Raw genomic sequence first — 19,450 nt, 5'->3', positions numbered from 1 at the left:
CTCAAAAAATGTTTCAGTCACAGCTGAGAAAAGAAGGATGTTAAGTCTTGAGGTTGAAAGAATTGGATCTAGTGAATACCGGTTCTGCTGTTTTCTTGGGCAAATCCCTTCACTTCTCTGAATCTCTTTACTTCTCTCTCATAAATGCGGAAGACGTTGCCTGCCTCCCTCATCGGTGAGAGGATCTCACTGAGGAAAGAACATCCGGTCCTTCATATCTGTTGCTTCACTCACACAACTGAGTGACGAGACCGGTGCTGCCTCCGAGGAGAAAAATGCCATTGAGAAAGGTTAAGTAATTCGACCCAGCGGAGACCTGGGGTTTGAACCTGTGTCTGATGCCAAAACCCACTTTCTTTTCACCAGGCCCATTGTCTCCGTTGGCCGTGTGGCCTCAATGGTAGTCTGTTTCTAGAACAGCCTACGGCCACAACTTACCCAACGCACTGATAAAGAGTTGACAAACTGGCCAACAAGGTGTCCTGAGCAGCTGTCCTGTGTGGGCCTCGCCAGGCTCTGAAGGCCCAGAGGTGATGAAGTAAACCCATGAGCTTCCTAAGCGACTTCCTTACCACACACGTTTCCTACACACGCTCTCCCATCTGGGGAAAGGGAACTAGCACGTCTCCAGAGCCCACTCTATTTCTAGCATTTCACACGCGTCCCTAACACTTCAACACAAACTTGACTATCCCCGTTGACTGGAGGAAGAATGAATGCTCAGAGAGAATAGGTATCTTGTTTCAAGTCACACAGCTAAATGGCAACCATATCATTTGCTCCCAGGTCTGTCCAACCACAAAACCCTCACCTTCCCGTTCTACCCCTGCTTCTCAAGAATCCGGTTACCACTGGCGTGGAGGCATTCCTTCTAGAAACCCCTCACACAGGCTTCTTCAGCCCCTACTCAAATCCTGTCCCTCCACAGACAGCACTGGTTATTATAAATTAATTTGTTATAAATCATAAGTTTTTAAGAATTTTAAAATATGTCTCCCTCCCTGTAATGTTTACTATGTGTTTCTGTTCTTCCGTGGAGAAAACACATACACACACGCACGTGTGCGTGCGCGCGCGTACACACACACACACACACACACACACACACCCCTACTCTCCTCTCCATTTATTTTATTTCAGACACCGTTTTACAAGCACGGGAGCAGCCAAACCTTTGACCGTCTGAAGACAGTAACAGTGTCTCTCTCTTTAGCCTTCTCTCCTTCTGGTCACACTGGAGACCTCTCACCCCAGATCTTTCGGCCACTTCCTGTGTCATGATTTCTAGATTCTTCTCGACTGTCCTCCAGGGAACACACTCTCACTTCCACGGCCATTCTTGAAACGGCCAGAACGTATGACAGCACTCCAAGTGTGGTTTGAACAGCTCAGCTTGCAACACCACTGGATACTATAATTCCAGGGATGCAATTTAACATTTCATTAAACTTACAGCACACTAAGTTTGCACTCAATTCAGACTCCCAAATCTCTTTTGCCAAACTGGTGCCAAGATGAATCTTTCCCAACGAATGCTTGTGTAACTGACTTTGGATCCAGAACAGATGTGCCACGCAGCTGTCACGGGCTGTGAAATCACCGAGTACATCGTCAGGCACGTACAGGAGCTAAATCCAGGAGCCAACAACCCTTGGGAGGTTACCCAGCTGGATGGCACAGCGAGCCAGTGCCCTTTCCTGCCTTGGATGGCTTTCGAGGGCAATCTCCAAGCAATCCTGACATCTGCGTTGTGCCTCTCTTCACCCAGACCAAACTCTTTGCAGGTAAGAGTTAACTGGATAAGGAGAGCTCATGAAATATTTTTAAAAATAGACAGCCTGGTTATCATCTAGCTTTTACCACCTCTCGCCCTTCTGTCCTTGCTCCTTTCAGGCTCTACTCGGAAAACCAACCAAACAAACAAACAGACAGCCTGTGTTCTTCCTTCAAACCCCCAGCCTTCTGCAGAGGGGCAGGACACTTCCAGGGACCTCAGCAGCCACAGCGCCAATCTGGAATCGCCCATGGCCGAATCTCCCTTCTCTGTCACCTGAGTTTCTGCGAAAGCCCTGGGTTGTGCTGACTGGAGTTGGGGATGCCGAGGCCATGTGTCCCAGAGTGTATGGGCCTCCGGGGGTTGCATGATGTGAGCCCTTTGGGAGGACACTCCCCAGGCTCGCCTGCAGGGCTTTGAGGTTTCCAGCGAGCTCAGCACTTAGCAGAACCGCCCTTTGTTAATACTGACTTTTCGGAACGTTCATGCCCGGGGGAGGAGGGCGGACAGTTTGCTCCTTTTGCAGTGGGGTGAGCCCTTTGTGCCTGATGCCCCTGAAGCACGATCGCTCTCAAATCATCGCCTGAATTCAGACTCACTTCCCTAAAACAAATTATTGTTCATGCTCACTGCTGGGGGAAAAAGAATCTTTTTATTTTAAATTCCAGAATATTCTTGCCATCAGCTCAATAAAATGCAGCTCCTACAGCTTGGACCTGGTCCTTTTTTTTCTGTGACCGATTTCTGCCTAGCCAGGGGCCCCGGCACAGCGGCTACAGAAGGGCACCGCGAAGCTGGGAGCGAGGATGTGGGGAGCAGTGATGACTCTGCCAGAAGGGATTGCGGGGAAGCCGCCTGACGCAGCCACGTGACGGTGCTGCCCACTGCGGTCTGCACATCCACGCCGGTTTCTAAAGAAGACAGAAATCTGGCTTTGTATATGACATCTACTGATTTTTTAAAATAGGACCAATTTTTTTTTTTTTAATTTCTGCTTGAAATAAAGCTGTGTCCAGGGCACCTGGGTGGCTCAGTGGGTTAAGCCTCTGCCTTTGGCTCAGGTCATGGTCTCAGGGTCCTGGGTTCGAGCCGCGCATTGGGCTCTCTGCTCGGCAGGGAGCCTGTTTCCCTTCCTCTCTCTCTCTGCCTGCCTCTCTGCCTACTTGTGATCTCTGTCTGTCAAATAAATAAATAAAATCTTTAAAAAAAAAAAAAGAAAAGAAATAAAGCTGTGTCCAAGGGCAAACCTTTGCACTTGACTCTGCTCTTCTAACAGGCAGAAAACACTGTCACGTTTTGCAAAAAGGAGAAATGGGGCCCTCGTCTATCGCACAGTGGCCTGGTCATAGTGAGTATCTAATGCTTTTTGTTATTATTATTGTTAGGGTTTTTTTTTTTAAGGTTTCATTTATTTATCTGAGAGAGAGAAATAAAGAGAACATGGAGGGTCGGGAGGGCCAGAAGGAAAGAGAGAAGCAGGCTCCCGGCTGACCAGGGAATCCGATGTGGGACTCGATCCCAGGACCTGGGGATCATGACCTGAGCCGAAGGCAGATGTTTAACCAATGGAGCCACCCAGGTGCCCTATTTGATATGTCTTCAATGAACAAATGAATGATTGTTCTCTTGAACTTCAGGAAACCCCTAGGTGTATTTCTACCATTGAAAGGACTCCATGTGTCCCTGCATGTCTGGACCTGCCCTAAAAGTACAAATACTAATATCTGGCAGTCACTCTCTTCCCTATTCCTCGAAAGGATGCTTTTCTCCACAGAGACACAGTCCAGAAAACAACCCTTCTTGGTACCTTATGATACAATGTTTTATTTACTAGACCTAAATATAAACTTTGGCTACATTTTCTCACAGGAAGAAATTCTTAAAATGTTTATTATATTTTCCTTCTTTTATATTTAGCCTTGTTCAATTTTATGTCTAGAATTTTCTTCCCACTTTTAGTTTATAATCTACCTGCTATCCTCCCAAATTTCATAAATAGGCTGTCTAGTTTCCATCAGGGAATCTTGACACAAAGACAAGTGATGGGAGTATAAAGATGGGGGTCTGGGACATTTCTCCATTTGCCTGGGAAGCATTTATCAAGGGCCCATTCACTCAGCATATATGTACGAGCACCTAGTACGTGCCAGGCACTGTTCCAGGCACTGTTCCAGGCACTGGGGATATAGCGGTAAACAAAGCTAATCAATGTCCCAGCCCTCATGGAGTCTTCATGTGAGCCAGGGGAAAGTAAACAAGGTAAGCACTACAGAGAGAATACTGGGATAGTGATGTCCGTTCAGGAGAAATACATAAAGCCATGAAAGGAAATAAGGACATTGCAAGGGGAGGGGAGTGAGGAGGAGGGGAAAGTTGAAAGTGCCATCACCTGGTTGACTATTTTTTTAAGATTTTATTTTTTTAAAGTAATCTCTACACCCAACGTGGGGCTTGAACCCACAACCCCGAGATCAAGAGTCATAGGCTCTACTGACTGAGCCACCCAGGCGCCCCGGGTTTACTATTTTATTTCTATTTTGATGCCGGTCTGCCCATGAGCTTTATACATTTATCAACTAGACGTGATGTTTTTCTTAAAAATTATGAATTATTTACCTAACAAATGCATCAAATTATTCCCCTCCCGTTTTGTTACAAGTGTTCCTCACCCCTCCTGACAAATCTCCTTTCTCTCCAAAGCACCTCACTGGCAGCTTGTTGCTTTACTGACTCTTACTCCTTTTCCCTTCCTTCTTCCGCCCTTGCTCATGGAGACGTGCGCTGATTTCATTCATTTCATAAACACCACGTCCCGCCTGACAGGGAGGGCGCTGGGATCCCGGGACTCCCTGAGCCAGCGTGATTTCAAAAAAGGGAGAGGCCAATGTTTTATTTTGTCAAATATGAGATTAAATACGTATACTTTTAATAAACATATTGGGCTTCCTCAAACCCATGACCCACATTTTTTCCTCATTTCACCATGGACAGGCGCAGGTCTGGGACGCGGCACTCGCCTATCACCGCAGCAGAAAAAAAAAAAAACCAGAACCGAGTCACTCTGGGACCCTAACAGACCCAAAGCCTTACAGGGCATCGGAATCAAGATGGGGACTCTTTTCTCCCTTTCAGTGAACTCGGTATCACAGGTGCCAGGTCCCATCATTGTTTTATTTGACTATTCCTTTGCGCTGTGCTTTTCTAAGCTAGGGCCAGCTCTGCACGCTTTTGTGCTGTCCTCTCTCGGTGCCCTCCTCCAGCTGCCCCGCATCCTGGTCTGTATCAGCCAGGGCTCTCTCCACAGCTAAAGGAATGAGATTCAACAGGTTAACCTCAAGCCCTGTGTAAACATACAGGAAACCAAGCCATTTTCCTCAGATTTGCACATGCTGCTTTCAGTCTAGTAACGTGTGGGTGGTTTTTGTGTCTGTGCTGTTGCTGCTAACGTTGGCACTTAAGTATTTATTATAATAATAACTATAATAGCATACCGTCGCTGACCCTCAAGTGCTTTTTAGAGAAGCTGGCGGGGCAGCCAGACACAGGCTGACCCACCCCCTGCCCCCCCTCCGGCCCCCAGACACAGATCCCGGAGGCGGGCAGCCCTCTGCAAACAATGCAGCAAGGTGTGCAGAGCCCCTCAGGCTCACTTACAACACTCCCACCCTCACTCCAACACACAGCTCCGACAGGCTGAGACAGGAAGCACAGGGCAAAGGCTGTTTCCAAGCTGCGTCCTGGGGAGAATGAAAGGAAACCGAAAATAACTTCCTAGGGTTGTGCTGTTGCAAAGTCTTGGACTAATCAGCCTCGGTGGCGGCCATTCATCGAGACGGCATTTTAAATGTCCCATAGGAAACGCCGCAGGCAGTTACCAGAAGTTTTAGCAAATTGGCATTAATAGGATCATTTGCGTCTAAGCACATCTTCTTTCTATTGTTCTAAACTTAAAAATGTGCTCTGCTTTTCACCAGCCTGACCTAACAATTCATGGGATCACGGGGCTTTTTAGGGCTCTAACAAGTAATGGCGAATTTAAAAATCCAAAGCTCCTTTCAAAACCCTGCAGCTTGGGGCGCCTGAGTGGCTCAGTGGATTAAGCCACTGCCTTCGGCTCAGGTCATGATCTCAGTGTCCTGGGATCGAGCCCCGCATCGGGCTCTTTGCTCAGCGGGAGCCTGCTTCTCTCTCTCTCTCTGCCTGACTCTCCGCCTACTTGTGATAAATAAATAAAATCTATAAAAAAAAAAAAAAAAAAAAAAACCCTGCAGCTTGGGGGCTGCTGACCTCTCCAACTTTCCTTCCTCTTTGTCTCTCTCTGGGCTCCAACACACAGACGCTTGCAGGAATTCTGGAAAGCACCACCTTCCTCCCTTTGGGCTTGCCAGTTCCTTTGCCAGGAGCGCTACCTGCGCCCACCCTCCCTAAAGGCACCCAGTGATCTTTTTCAGAGCCTTAATGAGGTGGCGCAGGGCCCCTGCTCACGGCCCTTCCCCAGCTTCTCCCTCCTCTGAGTGCCCACACGACTCCGTCCTCACCTCCGGCCTGGTATTATTTATCACTTTCTGTCCTGTGCCTTCTCTATTTGCCTACATGACTGACATCCTCTCCAGCCTTTGCCACGTGGGTATCCCCACCGTCTCTAAGAGAGGGCGTGGGACTCTGACCCAGGGGGAATGCAAGGCGGGCAGGCAGCTGGACTCTCAGAAAAGCCAAAAAAGCACCTGAAGTCTCCCAGGAGTCCAGGGACCCCGTATGAAATTTTCCCAACACGATACATCAAATTTTCATTGTCTACATATATGGCATTCAGCATACATTTAAAAAACTACTCTTTCCACCTAAAATTAAATAAATAAAAACACGGTGTGATGGAAACAGAAAGAATTGTGAGAAGAAGGTGATAGCATCGGTTAGAAGCAGCGTCTGAGACTTTCAGGTCGCTCTCACGCCAGTCGAACTACTCCCGGGTCCAGACCGCCTGCACACCGGTGGTGGTCCGGGGGCCCGGAGCTGCCCTGACGCCCGGCCTGCGCGCCTGCTGACAGTGAGGGCGGTGAGGCCAGAGTGAGGCGGGCGGAGGGGCCAGGGTGAGGCCGGCCGAGAGGCCAGGGTGAGGCCGGCCGAGACCGTGAGATCAGCGTGCAGGGGTCGGGCAGCCTTGACAGGCAGCGCACTTGGCTGCTGCACCGGACGATCTCAGGGGCTAGGAATCCGGGCGTCGTGTTGGAACCTGGCGGTGCGTGCCCGCTGCCCTCAGCCACAGCTCTGCCGCCCTCGCCTCCCTTTGCTGCTCGGCGCGCTTGTGCTGACTCAGGTACACACAGTGAAGTAAGTCCCCCGTGACGGCCTGTGGAGATGGCGCTCCGTTCTCCTCCTTACTTAGAGGAAAGGCGTGTGCCCTTGCCAGCATTTTGTGCCCCTCGTTCCCTTTTGGAGAAGCCTAATCTGTTTCTGTCCTTCCCTGTTGAAATGGTCTTCCTTGGAACACTGTGAGGCCATTTCTGACCTTGTCCCCTATTCCCACCCAAGTCCCTGTGGCTCCTGTCCTCACACTAACTCTAAATGTCTGGGTTGCTCCAGGCTCAGTCCTGAACCTCCAGGACGCCTCACTCTCCCCTCCAGCCAAGGGCTTGGATAACAGAGACAGATGCTGACTGGGCAGCAAGGTCCTTCCTGGGCCAGACTTCATTCTCAACTTCAGATCAGCCATGGGTTTACATTTCCAGTGGTGGCCTCTCAAGCTCTTTACACAGAACATGTTATAACCAAGCTCATGGTTGTCATCCCTTCAAGTGAAAAGGCTGGAAGCTATCCTTATAGGTTCTCCATCCTCACTTGTCCACAGTCCATGCAACGCCAAATTTTATTGACGTAAACCACTACATAGCCCAAGCCCATCCAAGTCTATGTCCAAAATAGCCCTCTAGCACAAACCTCATCACTTCTTGCTCACAAGACTTCCTAACTGAATTCCCCACAACTTCTCTTGCCTCCATCCAGCAGTCAGAACACCTTTCCAAATACAAATTCTGCCAATACCTCTGTGCTTACAGCTCTTTACCTTTAGGATAAAGACCAGAATTCCTTAACATTGCTACAAAGACTTCCATGGTCTAATCCTACCTACTTTTCCAGCCTAATTTCATATAACACTCCCCCATGGGACATCTTCATCTCTCTCCCATTCATTTCATTTATACCTCATTTTATGCCTCAGTTCCCCCTGCTTCTTATAATTCTTGCTTTGTAAAGGAAAAGCATCATGGTGGGGAGAGGCGGTTTGGGCTAACATGGCAGCCGCCATCTTTCCTTTGCTTGTTCAAAGCAATTACGTTAAGAATTCAACCTTCATTTGTCCTATTGAATATTATTCCCTACCTCTGAGTCAAAGAACTGGCCTCCCGTAAATGGACAACGTTTTTTACGTTCGAAGATAGGGACCAGCACCTCCATGAAGTCAGTTGTAACAAGACTCAACGGGAAGTCCAAATATATAGCATTAGACTGAAAGTGATGAATAAAAGTAATGTGGAGAATAACAGACTCACATTTTTTTAAAAACCCCAAACCTGGCAAATGTTATCTTCAGAACAAAAGCAATTATTGAAAGTGTCCTTTAAGTAGCAATCTATTCTAATGTATTTTTTGTTATTTTTCCAAATGCACAAATTGCACATTACTCACAAAGCCTAAAGCAAGATACACCTGACATCTATCAGTTAGGCCGATACCAAAGGCATCGGTAGCGATCATCCTACCTGCCAAAATCGAAGCTTCCAAACTTGAGATACTCAAGATGACAAGAGGTGTATTTTTATTTTATCACACTTACATGTGATGATGAAAATGCTCGTAAGTATTTTCTAGTTTTAAAACCTCCTTCATGAGATTTTTCTTTCCAAGATCTAATACGTCTCTCGGGTTGGGTTGAGAGTCTGAAGATTTCTTCATTTAAACTAATCGTGAAATATTATGGTTTAATGTGTGAATGTCTGCCTCCAGCTTCATCCTTCTTTTTAAGGCATGCCACAACATGTGTCCTAATTAAAATTTAAAACTGAAATGGCACTTCCCTCACTAAAGAGGTTTTAAACTGAATTCAGTTTTTCTCTTACATTTCTCACAGCTGTCTTTTTTTTTTTTTTTTTTTTAAGATTTGATCTATTTATTTGAGAGAGAGAGAGCACAAGCAGTGGGGTGAGGGACAGAGGCAGAGGGAGAAGCAGGCTCCCCGTCAAGCAGGGAGTCTCAAGCGCGGCTCAGGGCTCGATCTTCCTGGGAAGACCCCAGGACTTCCACTCTTGAGCTGGGTGGAAGGCAGATGCTTAACAGACTGGGCCACCCGGGCTCCCTGTACTCTCAATGGTCTAAAGTCATCAAGAGTCAATGGAACTCAGATCCCCACATTTTCCTTTTGACTAATTATAGCTTAAAAGGAGTCATTTTAGTTTCACTAAGAGTTCACAGCACATTATATTACAACCTAGACCTGGATATAGCCCATGTGGACTACAGATGCTCACTTGGCCTGCTAAGGCCTATGCCAAGAGACCCCATCTGGAGATGTCTTCCCCTAACCCCTCATCAGGGCTCAGGCAGACAGCAGGGAGAGGGAGAGAAAGTCTCAGCCAACAGGGAGATTGGGGACACGGGTTGTCCTCTAACCAGCAAAGGACTTCACAGTGAAGGAGGAGGCTGATGGCTCGGTCCGAATGAGTTCGAAGGTGAAAGGGAAGAGGAGATTAGGACATGAGAAACAGAAGACTCTTCCATTTTCTTATATCTGGCACCTGCAAGGGCTCTGCTCCAAGATAGCTGGTGTCAGTTACAGTATGGAGACTTCGTAAGTGAGTATGCATGGTAAGGATTCTATATGCAAATATTCAACACCCCTAGATCCTTCTGAGCACACAAAGAGCGGTCTCTATTTTTATGAAATCGATAAAAGACAAGCATGTCAATATAGAAAGCATATTTGACTAACTTCAAAGAGCATGGTATTCACTGAGCATTTTCCGCATGACTCAACACAAGGTATCCTATGCCCTTTTAAGAGCAGCTGAAATAAAGAAAATTAGAGTGTTCAGGACAGCTAGAGGTGACACAAAGCAATGAGGACCAAAGGCGGAGGGGAAACTGTGTAGAAGAAGTCTGGGTAAAGAAAAGCTAAAAAGGAAATTCTGATTTGTATGGAACCGGTTTTCAGAGTATACAGTTTTTCAATCATTTACATTTATATTTTGTTGGCTCCTTTAAAAAAAAAGTTACCAAATAAATACTCCCTCTTTAAACCTTGCATTGCTTTTAGGAAGAATATATTATTGTATAAGATTAGCCATAGGTTTTTTGCTAACCCTGCAGCCCTTCACAAAGATATTCCCGTGCAGGGCTGTGCGTGCTTCCTGTGCCCACTTATCGCTCTCGGTCTGACAAGAGAGCGATAGTAATGCATGAACATTTACAATGTTGGGAAGATGTGAGTGCACATTCATAGCCGCTTCCTTAGAGATTCTTTTCTGAAAGAAAATCCATTTGAAAATCGTAGATTAAAACTGTACTGCTTAAAGTCAGAAGAATGAATCAAAGGGTCTTTTAGGGTCCAGCCATTGTGTACTTATCCATAAAAAGATGTAACGAATGTGCCAAGAAGAAATTGGGCCACGAAGCATCCACCAGGGAGCAGGTGCCGTGTGTTTGCATCTCAGCAGGACAAACACCCTGCCCTCCACCAGCCCCTCCCACGCCAGGTCAGCTGTGGCCTCACCTCTTTGTCCCTGGACCTCAGCATGTGAACGTCCCTCCTACCATGAACCACCCTCTCCCATGAGGCAAGAGCGGAAGCTTTGGGTTACTGCTGGACCCGGTGCCGCTGGAAAGTGGACCAGTCTATCTGTGACGGGAAAGGATCTTTTAACATTCGGAATCCCCTTTTATCAAAAGCAAAATGGGTGATGATTTGAAATAGTAAGTGTAAAGTGTTCATGGTCAGTGCTCCGGCCATGGAACTGTTTGGATCTTGAAAGACCCTAAACCTCATGGAGAGACCAATGGTCTCCAACAGGCAGAGTAAAATAGCCTATTTGCATATGTAAATATTCATGTATGGAGTCAAAATGTTGGAGAACAATGACTAGTAAAAGTATCACTCTCCCTCAACTGTCCTTTTATTTTATTTTTTTAACTGAGCCCCCTGGTCAATTCCAAGCTGCATGAAAATCTGACAACAAAGTTGAACAAAAAAAAAGGAAAAGAGAGAGAGAGAGAAAAAAAACTTAGTCATTCAAAATCTGTTCTCTTGTCAATGCTCCCACAAACCTGAACTATGTTTGGCTGTAACCTGTGATCCCCCGACATTTTTGAAGGAAAGGCCACTATCGTGAGTCACATATACAAACAGAAACTCCTAAATAGACGGGACACGGAAGTCCCTACCAGAGACACAAGGATGTTCTCATCTTAGATCAAGATTCCTTCAAGCCCAGGGGCACCTGGGTGGCTCAGTGGGTTAAAGCCTCTGCCTTTGGCTCAGGTCATGATTTCAAGATCCTAGGATCAAGCCCCGCATTGGGCTCTCTGCTCAGCGGGAAGCCTGCTTTCTCCCCTCTCTCTGCCTGCCTCTCTGCCTGCTTGTGATCTCTGTCAAATAAATAAATAAAATGTTAAAAAAAAAATCCCATCAAGTCCAGAAATTAACTTAAATGAAAAGTTTTAATAAGAATTAGAAATAAGGGGGTGCCTGGGTGGCTCAGTGGGTTAAGCCTCTGCCTTCAGCCCAGGTCATGATCTTCGGGTCCTGGGATTGAGCCCTGCGTCGGGCTCTCTGCTCAGTAGAGACCCTGCTTCCCCCTTTCTCTGCCTGCCTCTGCCTACTCATCTCTGTCAAATAGATAAATAAAATCTTTTAAAAAAAGAAAGAATTAGAAATAAGGTAAGAAGTTGTCTTGTTAAAGAACATTAAACTAGCAACTGAAATCTGGTCCTATTACTAAGTGCGTGGATCCGGCCAAGGCAATCACTGTTCTGTGCCTCAGCTGGCCCGTCTGCAAAGGAGGACGACACATGCTAGCGCCCGGCTCTGCGATAACTCACTGTGAGAATCTGCACCGTTCCTCTACCTGGAGCCCAGGTGCCATGTCCCTCACCTACAAAATGAGAGGCTTGTGTCGAGAACCTCAAAGGACCACTCTTATTTAGGACCACGATGCTGTAGAGAGAGGAAAAAAGTGGGGAAGTGTGTAAGAAATGTCCCACTTACACGCAGCTGAAGACAAGTAACTTTTCCAATGTTTAAGTTGGTGTGGGAAGTGACTGGGCTGCAATTTAATTTTTTCTAGAAGGTGAATATTGACAACAATGAACACAAATAAAATCTGGAGGGCACCTGGGTGGCTCAGTGGGTTAAAGCCTCTGCCTTCGGCTCAGGTCATGATCCCAGGGTCCTGGGATTGAGCCCCGCATAGGGCTCTCTGCTCAGTGGGGAGCCTGCTTCCTCCTCTCTCTCTGCCTGCCTCTCTGCCTACTTGTCTCTGTCAAATAAATAAATAAATAATCTTAAAAAAAATAAAATAAAATCTGGAAAAGCAGCAGCTGGAATTCTAGAAGTGGTCAACCAGCCGAAGGAGGCCAGGATGCGTATGCCTTTAGCCAGGTGATCTGCACCTCTCCTCTGACACAGCAGAAGAGAAAGACTTGAGCCCCTCCACTGATCAGTGCTGGAGGAAGCACCATGCTCTTCTTCGTTCGGAATTGGGACATAAGGAAGCGCATGTTTGTTGCGCAGGCAGATAAACAGACATACAGTCACCCACGGAAACAGAGAAGACTTATAGCTTTGGGCTTTGGATATGATTCAAATATTACATCACATACCTGGGGGTTATCCTACTAGAACACAGCCCACTCATGATGCAGTAATCCGCTAGGCCTAATTTGTGACTAAATTAGAGTCTTCCACAACCTGTGGCACTCCTATTTCTACACGAGTCTGTAATAGATTATTCAAAACTTGCCGTTGGAAATTTCTTTAGGAAAATAAAGAAGTCTATATAGTTGAACCACTAAGAACTTATGCGGGAAAAATATTCCCAAGATTGCCTCAACAACTTAATTTCATGCTCCTGACTTTCCCATCAACATGGATCACAAACCAACATTCTTCCTCAACACCTTGGACCAGTGGAGCTAAGCTAATGGCTGCCCCCAGCTCAGGACACCAGAATTTAAGCCTTCATAGGAATTTCCGGCATATACTCCAACCTAGCTCTGTACTCCTGATTTATTACACATACTTGAATATAATAAGGTGGAGGTTTTTTTTTTAAATAAAGATTTTATTTATTTATTTGACAGACAGAGACCACAAGGAGGCAGAGAGGCAGACAGAGAGAGAGAAGGAAGCAGGCTCCCTGCTGAGCAGAGAGCCCAATGCGGGGCTTGATCCCAGGACCCTGAGATCATGACCCGAGCCGAAGGCAGAGGCTTCAACCCACTGAGCCACCCAGGTGCCCCAAGGTGGAGGTTTTTATTTTTCTGGGGCAGGGGTGGGAGGAGGTCACATTTAAGTCTTTTCGAAATCTTTCCTAGTATGGGGAACTTTCTGAATTGCTTTTATTGTTAAAATATTATTTGGGGAAGACACACTAATTTGACACGACATCAATCAATGTTGTGGATACTTATCAGTAAGAAAGAGGTCAGGCTGTTGACCACAATTCTCAGACTTATTATCTCACAATGGCGAGTACCTAAAGTTGTCACAAGTAAGTCTTTTATGATGATTAGGCTGTGAAGATTACAGTGTGCATCGAAGGATAATGTTAAATCTTTTGGACATTTTGAAAATGGTATACTTTCCAGAGACCGCATCAAAAGCAGATTCAAATCGAGCTATATCTCAAGCCATCGGGTCCGAAGTAAAGAAGAAACTGTATTCAAATTGCATTCGATGCTACAGGTGGAATCTGAATGTAGTTAGTTTGTGAAATTTACAAGTTCATGGATTTACAAATTAATGCTTGTAAGTTATTATTTTATAAGCTATGTGACTTTAAATGGGTTTGTGAATTAATATGCCAAATTAAGCATAAAAGGACATGTGACCACTGCATCTACACAGCTAAATGTTTTCATAATTTGGTTGACCAACCCTCCTTTTGGTGGGTCATAGGGGAGATTCCCCTAGTGAGAAGTGAGAGACCAGCTTCTGTGGGGATCCTTTCGTATCTGGGTATGATCTTGAGAGCAACTGACTTGATGAATCTATATGTGACGTGATCTGGCGGTTGACAAAAGGCAAGGACAGAAATGCTATAAAATCTAATTTTGGAATTCCAATCTGCTTGGGGTCCTTGTCAGGAATTCTATTTGTTTCATTGGGTAAAACCTGGGATTCATTTCAGCCTGAGCAGAAGGGCTCCTCATCACCTTTCTTGGGCTAATGAAAAAATTTTACCCCTTAAAACTCAGAAGGCAAGGCAATTAGTTATGTCAATAATATTGAACCCATAGCGAGTGCTTCCTAGGCACTGTGCAAAATATTTATTTTCCTCATCTTAGAGATCAGGAACTCGCGTAGCAGAGGAAGGAGCTTGCAAAACTCCACAAATGGGAAATGACAGAGCTGGGCTTTGAACCCAGGCCTGCACGTGTTTGCATGATGCTGTACCATTTCCCCAGTTTAAGTAACAGAATCCATGAGAGAGTCTAAACCTTTCCAGGGGTCCCTTCCACTGTCTACAGCATCTCTCTTCCCATGTCAGGCCATGGGAGAAATCCAGATTTGTGTTCTGTAATCATCCTGGAGACTGAGCTCATCATCCTAGAATGATGGAGTCAAAACTCACCTGATGGCTCAACCCATCAGTATCATTTTAGTCCTCATTCATTGTGTATTCACATTTCTATATCTAAATACCATTTGTTATACCTACATTGCTGCAGCTCTTCCTTGGGCCAGCCAGACACTCCTCTTGGATACTGTTCTCCTCTAACCTCCGGGCTCATTCCTCCCTGTTTTCCTTCACTGTCGTTCATCTCCTTGGTAAGTGTTGAGGTTTCTCTTAGCTCGATGTCCCAGTAATCTCATCTGTTGTCAGGGCTTTGCTTTCCACTCTTGGGCTCCTTATTTTATATTTCAAACTGTTCCAAACTTCAAAATCATGGCTCCAGCACTTCTCCAAGACTGTGGGGGCATCTCCAGTTGTGTCTCTGATTCAACAGATGCCCACAGGAACTCACTCCTTCCTCTTCATCCACGACCCAACCTTGCTCCCAAAACTGGTCTTCCCCTTACAGTTCTCATTTCTTTTCATGGCATTCACTGTGTAACCAGCCATACTCGCCTGAAGCCTCACACACACCCTGGACTCTTCTTTATTCCTCATGATTTCCCCTCACTTGTATCCTTAACCTATGCTCATCAGATCACCAGATTCTTTCAATGTTACCTTCTAAATGTTCTGTCATGTTTCCACTTTGCTGTTTCCACCACCACAATGAAAGCCTTCATCACCTCTCATTGGACTATTGCAATGGCCACCTGCAGCCCTCTCCTAGCTCAACTCCATCCTCTAAGGCCTTCAGTGAGTGACATTTCTAAGAAATCTGACCATCTGACCATGCCCACCCCTGGCTATAAACCATCCACAACTCTTCTTGACCTCTGGGGCACTACCCTCACTGCATCACCAGGCACATAAGGCTCCTCAACCAGGTTCGTGGCTCTATTTCTAGTCTCATTCCTATCTACTTCTTGCCCCTTCTCCAGTCATGGGATCTATATGAACTGTGATCCAGACCAATGGAGCTATGTGCCACAGTCTATCACACTAGTGGGGAGCTCCTGAAGGGAAGTCCTTATCTTGCTTAGTGCTCTCTGCTGATCCACGTTCACTATTTCTACCTGCACTGTTGGCTTCAGACTTTTTAAAGAAATGTGGTTCCAGACATTTTTAAGGCACTTTACAATAATTCCTCATCCTTTCAACAACTCTGCAAGGCTGCGCAGTACAACGGCTCCCAGGTAACAGGCAAAGAAGATGATTCCAAGAAGCTGAGGAGCCTGAATGGTTACTAAGAAGAAATGAGTAAGTGGGTCAGCCAAAATTTGAAGCCAGGTCAGGCTGACTCTAAAGCCTGTGCTTTAGCTGAGACCTGCCCGGCAAGTCTTGCTGATGATATCTACCACCAGAATTTCACCTTCGAGAGAACAAGTGGGAAGCAATGTCATTGCTTTAGGCTCTCATCGGTGCAGCCCCCAAGGTGCCAGTGGCCGTCACTTTGGGAAGCAGCAAGTCCCAAACTTCAGTCCAGCTTACACTGCCTCCCAGCATCCCGTGAACAGAAGAGCGTGGGTGCTCTATGAAGCCCTTTGAGGAAGGAGCCCAATATCTCAAGCAGTCCATCTTCAAGGAAAGGCAAAGTCTAGAAATGAGACTGAACACAGCTTCTGACTTACTGGTCTCAATGGAATACTCAGAGCTTGTCTATCCTGGTGAAGTGCGAGTCCAAGCTCTGCCCTCCTGAGTCTGGATTCATTAAACAATTGATCCGATCCTACCTATTTATTTCCGTTATCTAATGCTAATGCAACATACCTATACTCAACTATAGCCAATGGGAAAATTGCTTCAATAATTACCCATTATGTAAAATATATGTACAAACTCCCTTATTGCTTTTACAATGTGGTCCCAGAAGCTCCAGCCTCACAATCCCCGGATCAAGTGCAAGATGGACCTCTGCCAATAGCTGGTGTGTGGCTTTGTGCAGATCCATTTCTGCGTTCTCGTATTTTAAGCCAAGGGATATGGTAGTTGATCCATAAGTAGTCTCTTTGAATTCTAATATTTGGAGACTCCCCTTACTTTTAGGAGCAGACTCTCCTTACTGATGGTTCTTGCTTGGTTAACTCTAAGGAAATCTAACCACGTGACCATTTTCATAAATGACTTTTAACAGGGTAGTCAGGGATGATGGGTTGGAGGTTAATTCCGGGAGGCGGGGGGAGGACTGTATCAGTGCATTCAAACACATGCTGAACTATCCATGCCATTCAAACAGATTTCAGGCCAGCCATGTAGGCAAAGTCCAAGATAATTCTGTGCCTGCGTGAACACTTCTCATGTTCACACTCTCACTTGTGTGAAAATGACTCTTAGACCTATTGCAATGAGTACTGAAATGCCATCAGGTGCAGGAAGCAATCAATATAAATATGAAAATTCAGGGTAATGAGACAAGCAGATATTATCGGTAAAACTAAGTGACAAGGAAAACACCCGTTAGGTGTTGTCATAGGTGACACATGCCTATAGCAAACGGTTGCTAGGTTCTCAGCAAGTTTTGTTTACATGAGTGATTTGAACTTCTCACGACATGACAGCAGAGCTAAGATCAAATGATCTATGACACAGGTGCCCAATAAATGCCTGTTGAATGAATACTGTGTGAGCATACCCTCAGAAGTAACATTATGCAGAAGTAAAGCATGGCCAAGACTTCTAAGACTCAGTTTCCCTCCCAAAGACGAACCAGGAGTTCCAGAAGGATTATTAAAGAGGCTCCTCTTCCATCTTCGTGGTGTTCATTGTCACAGAAAACGTTCCCACCCAAATCCCATCCACGAAAACACACCATAGGAAAATAACTTATATGCCAACCTATTACTGATATTCCTGATCAAACAGGGGCCCACTGACCCAAAACGCAACCAAGAAGGTGCATTTTTAAAAGGAAGGAAAATCCTGGCTTGGCACAGCCTACCGGCCTCCCATCTGAAACTCAGACAGCCGTATATAATCTTAGTCTTATGTTAAACCCGATCTGGCGAGAAGCCCCAGATGTGGAAGGAGGAGGGAGCTCCCAAGAAGTTCTGGAACACAGAGGGAATCCTCAGAGGTGCGCTAGGCCATCAGAGTCTGCAGAGCGAGGCCAGTCACCCGCCCCGGGCTGCAAGGTCCTCCCAGGGAGGGGGACGCCGACTCACCTTCCCTCCGGGAGGTGGCCCGGGCTGCAGGCAGGAGGAGCGCCAGGCAGAGGCAGCCGCTCAGCCAGAGCGCGGGCATGGCCGGGCCGCGCCGTCCGTCCGCCGCGGAGTCCACGCGCCGCGCTCCGCTCTGCCTTCCCTTCCCCGGATCAGGTGGTTTTATCGACTCTTCTACCTGACTCAGTCCTGACAGGAAGAGAGCCTGTGTTTCAGGGTGTGACTCACCTGTGAATAAGGAGGACCCAGCCCTCCGCAGGCAGACACACACACACACACCGCGCACACCGGGCGCACGGGCGCTCGCCGCAGCCGCCGGGCTCCCCCCTCGCGCCGCCCGAAGGTGGCACACCTGGCCCGGGCCAAGGGTGTGGTGCGGAGGCTGAGGCCCGGGGATCCTGCCCGGAGGAATGTGCCGCTTCCCCCACAGCCCTCCTTCTCTCCCGGGGTGGTCCGCGGCCTGATCCGCAGAGGTGGGGAGGCGGCCGCCGGCCCCTTTCTCAACCTGGGAGCCCCAGCCGCAGGTGCGCAAACTCGGAAACCAGTCGGCGGCCCCGATCAGCTCTGGCCGGAAAGGCTGCGGCGAGAACAGGCCGGTGGGGGAGTCCTAACAGGGAGCTCGCCACCCTCTGGCCTGCCCTTCGCCACCCTGGGAAGCACAGCGCCCTCCCCCACCCCACCTGCTCTGCTAACACGTCTTTCTTTCCCTCCCCATCACCAGGCTGCACGAGGCAGGGGGGGGGGGGCTCCTCTCCTGGGACCCCCTAACTTCCTGATCACTTGGGCCTGCAAAGCACGAAGTCCCCTGCTTGGGTTGGCCTCCCTACCAAGGCCAGGTGCGGTCGCCGGGCGCCAGGTCAGTGCTCAGGCAATGTTCTGTTGAGTAGAGTAAAAAGGAAGACCCAGATTTCATGTTCCTTCTACATTTCCGAGCGTTCTTCTCAGACAGCCCTCGGTGGGCCTGCAGAAAATGTTTGACACGGCTCACCTTGAGTGTCTTCCAAGTCCTTTGTGCTAAGTGAAGGGAGTGATCTCCAGGAAACCAAAACTTGCTGTATCCTACATCGTCTTCATCCCTAAGGAGGCTGGGGGCCAAATGCGAGGCCTCTGTCAGAAGGCTTTGGTTCCTACTGGAGACTTAAGAATTATCAGAGGGGGACTCAGTGGGTTAAGGTACCAACTCTTGATTTCAGCTCAGGTCAGAAACTCCCTCTGTCTCTGCTCTTTCCCCTGCTTATGCTGTCTCTCTCTTTCTCTAAAATAAGTAAATGAATAAAATCTTTTAAAAAATGAATTAACTAACTAAATAAAAATCACCAGAGGTTTATACGTACTCAGTACATATGCTCAATCTGTCCAAAACACCTCCTACTTTTCATCGTCAAGGTCTGCAAAGACTCCCAATAAATTGCTGTTCACTGGGGTGCCTGGGTGGCTCAGTAGGTTAAGCCTCTGCCTTTGGCTCAGGTCGTGGTCCCAGGGTCCTGGGATGGAGCCCTGCATCGGGCTCTCTGCTCAGCAGGGAGCCTGCTTCCCCCCTCTCTCTGCCTGCCTCTCTGCCTTCTTGTGATCTCTGTCTGTCAAATAAATAAATAAAATATTTTTTAAAAATTGCTGTTCACTGACCGAAGGAATGAATGTTCTCTAGAAGTTCCATAGATGATAATAAAAGGCAAGAAACAAGACAATAT

At 47.1% G+C, this 19,450-nt stretch overlaps 1 protein-coding gene across 2 annotated transcripts in view; it reads right to left on the bottom strand.

The window, feature by feature from the left end:
• Positions 1-18,379, bottom strand: part of LAMC2 (laminin subunit gamma 2) — a 56,479-nt gene extending 38,100 nt beyond the window's left edge. The window contains exons 1-2 of one of the 2 annotated variants that reach the window (XM_004767923.3): positions 18,112-18,379; positions 17,763-17,948 (exon numbers count right to left, since the gene is read on the bottom strand). In XM_004767923.3, coding sequence (XP_004767980.1) covers positions 17,763-17,841 — 79 coding nt within the window. In that variant the 5' untranslated portion in view covers positions 17,842-17,948; positions 18,112-18,379. Of the gene's footprint in view, positions 1-17,762; positions 17,949-18,038; positions 18,054-18,111 lie in introns of those variants that run through there. The other variant, XM_013064213.2, reaches the window with a different exon arrangement.
• Positions 18,380-19,450: the final 1,071 nt, after the last annotated feature.

The sequence above is a fragment of the Mustela putorius genome, unplaced genomic scaffold, assembly GCF_011764305.1.
Source record: "Mustela putorius furo isolate JIRA1106 unplaced genomic scaffold, ASM1176430v1.1 tig00537335_pilon_pilon_pilon, whole genome shotgun sequence".
NCBI lineage: Eukaryota > Metazoa > Chordata > Mammalia > Carnivora > Mustelidae > Mustela > Mustela putorius.
Note: the sequence above shows the minus strand (reverse complement) of the source record. Positions and strands in the feature narration are given on the sequence as shown.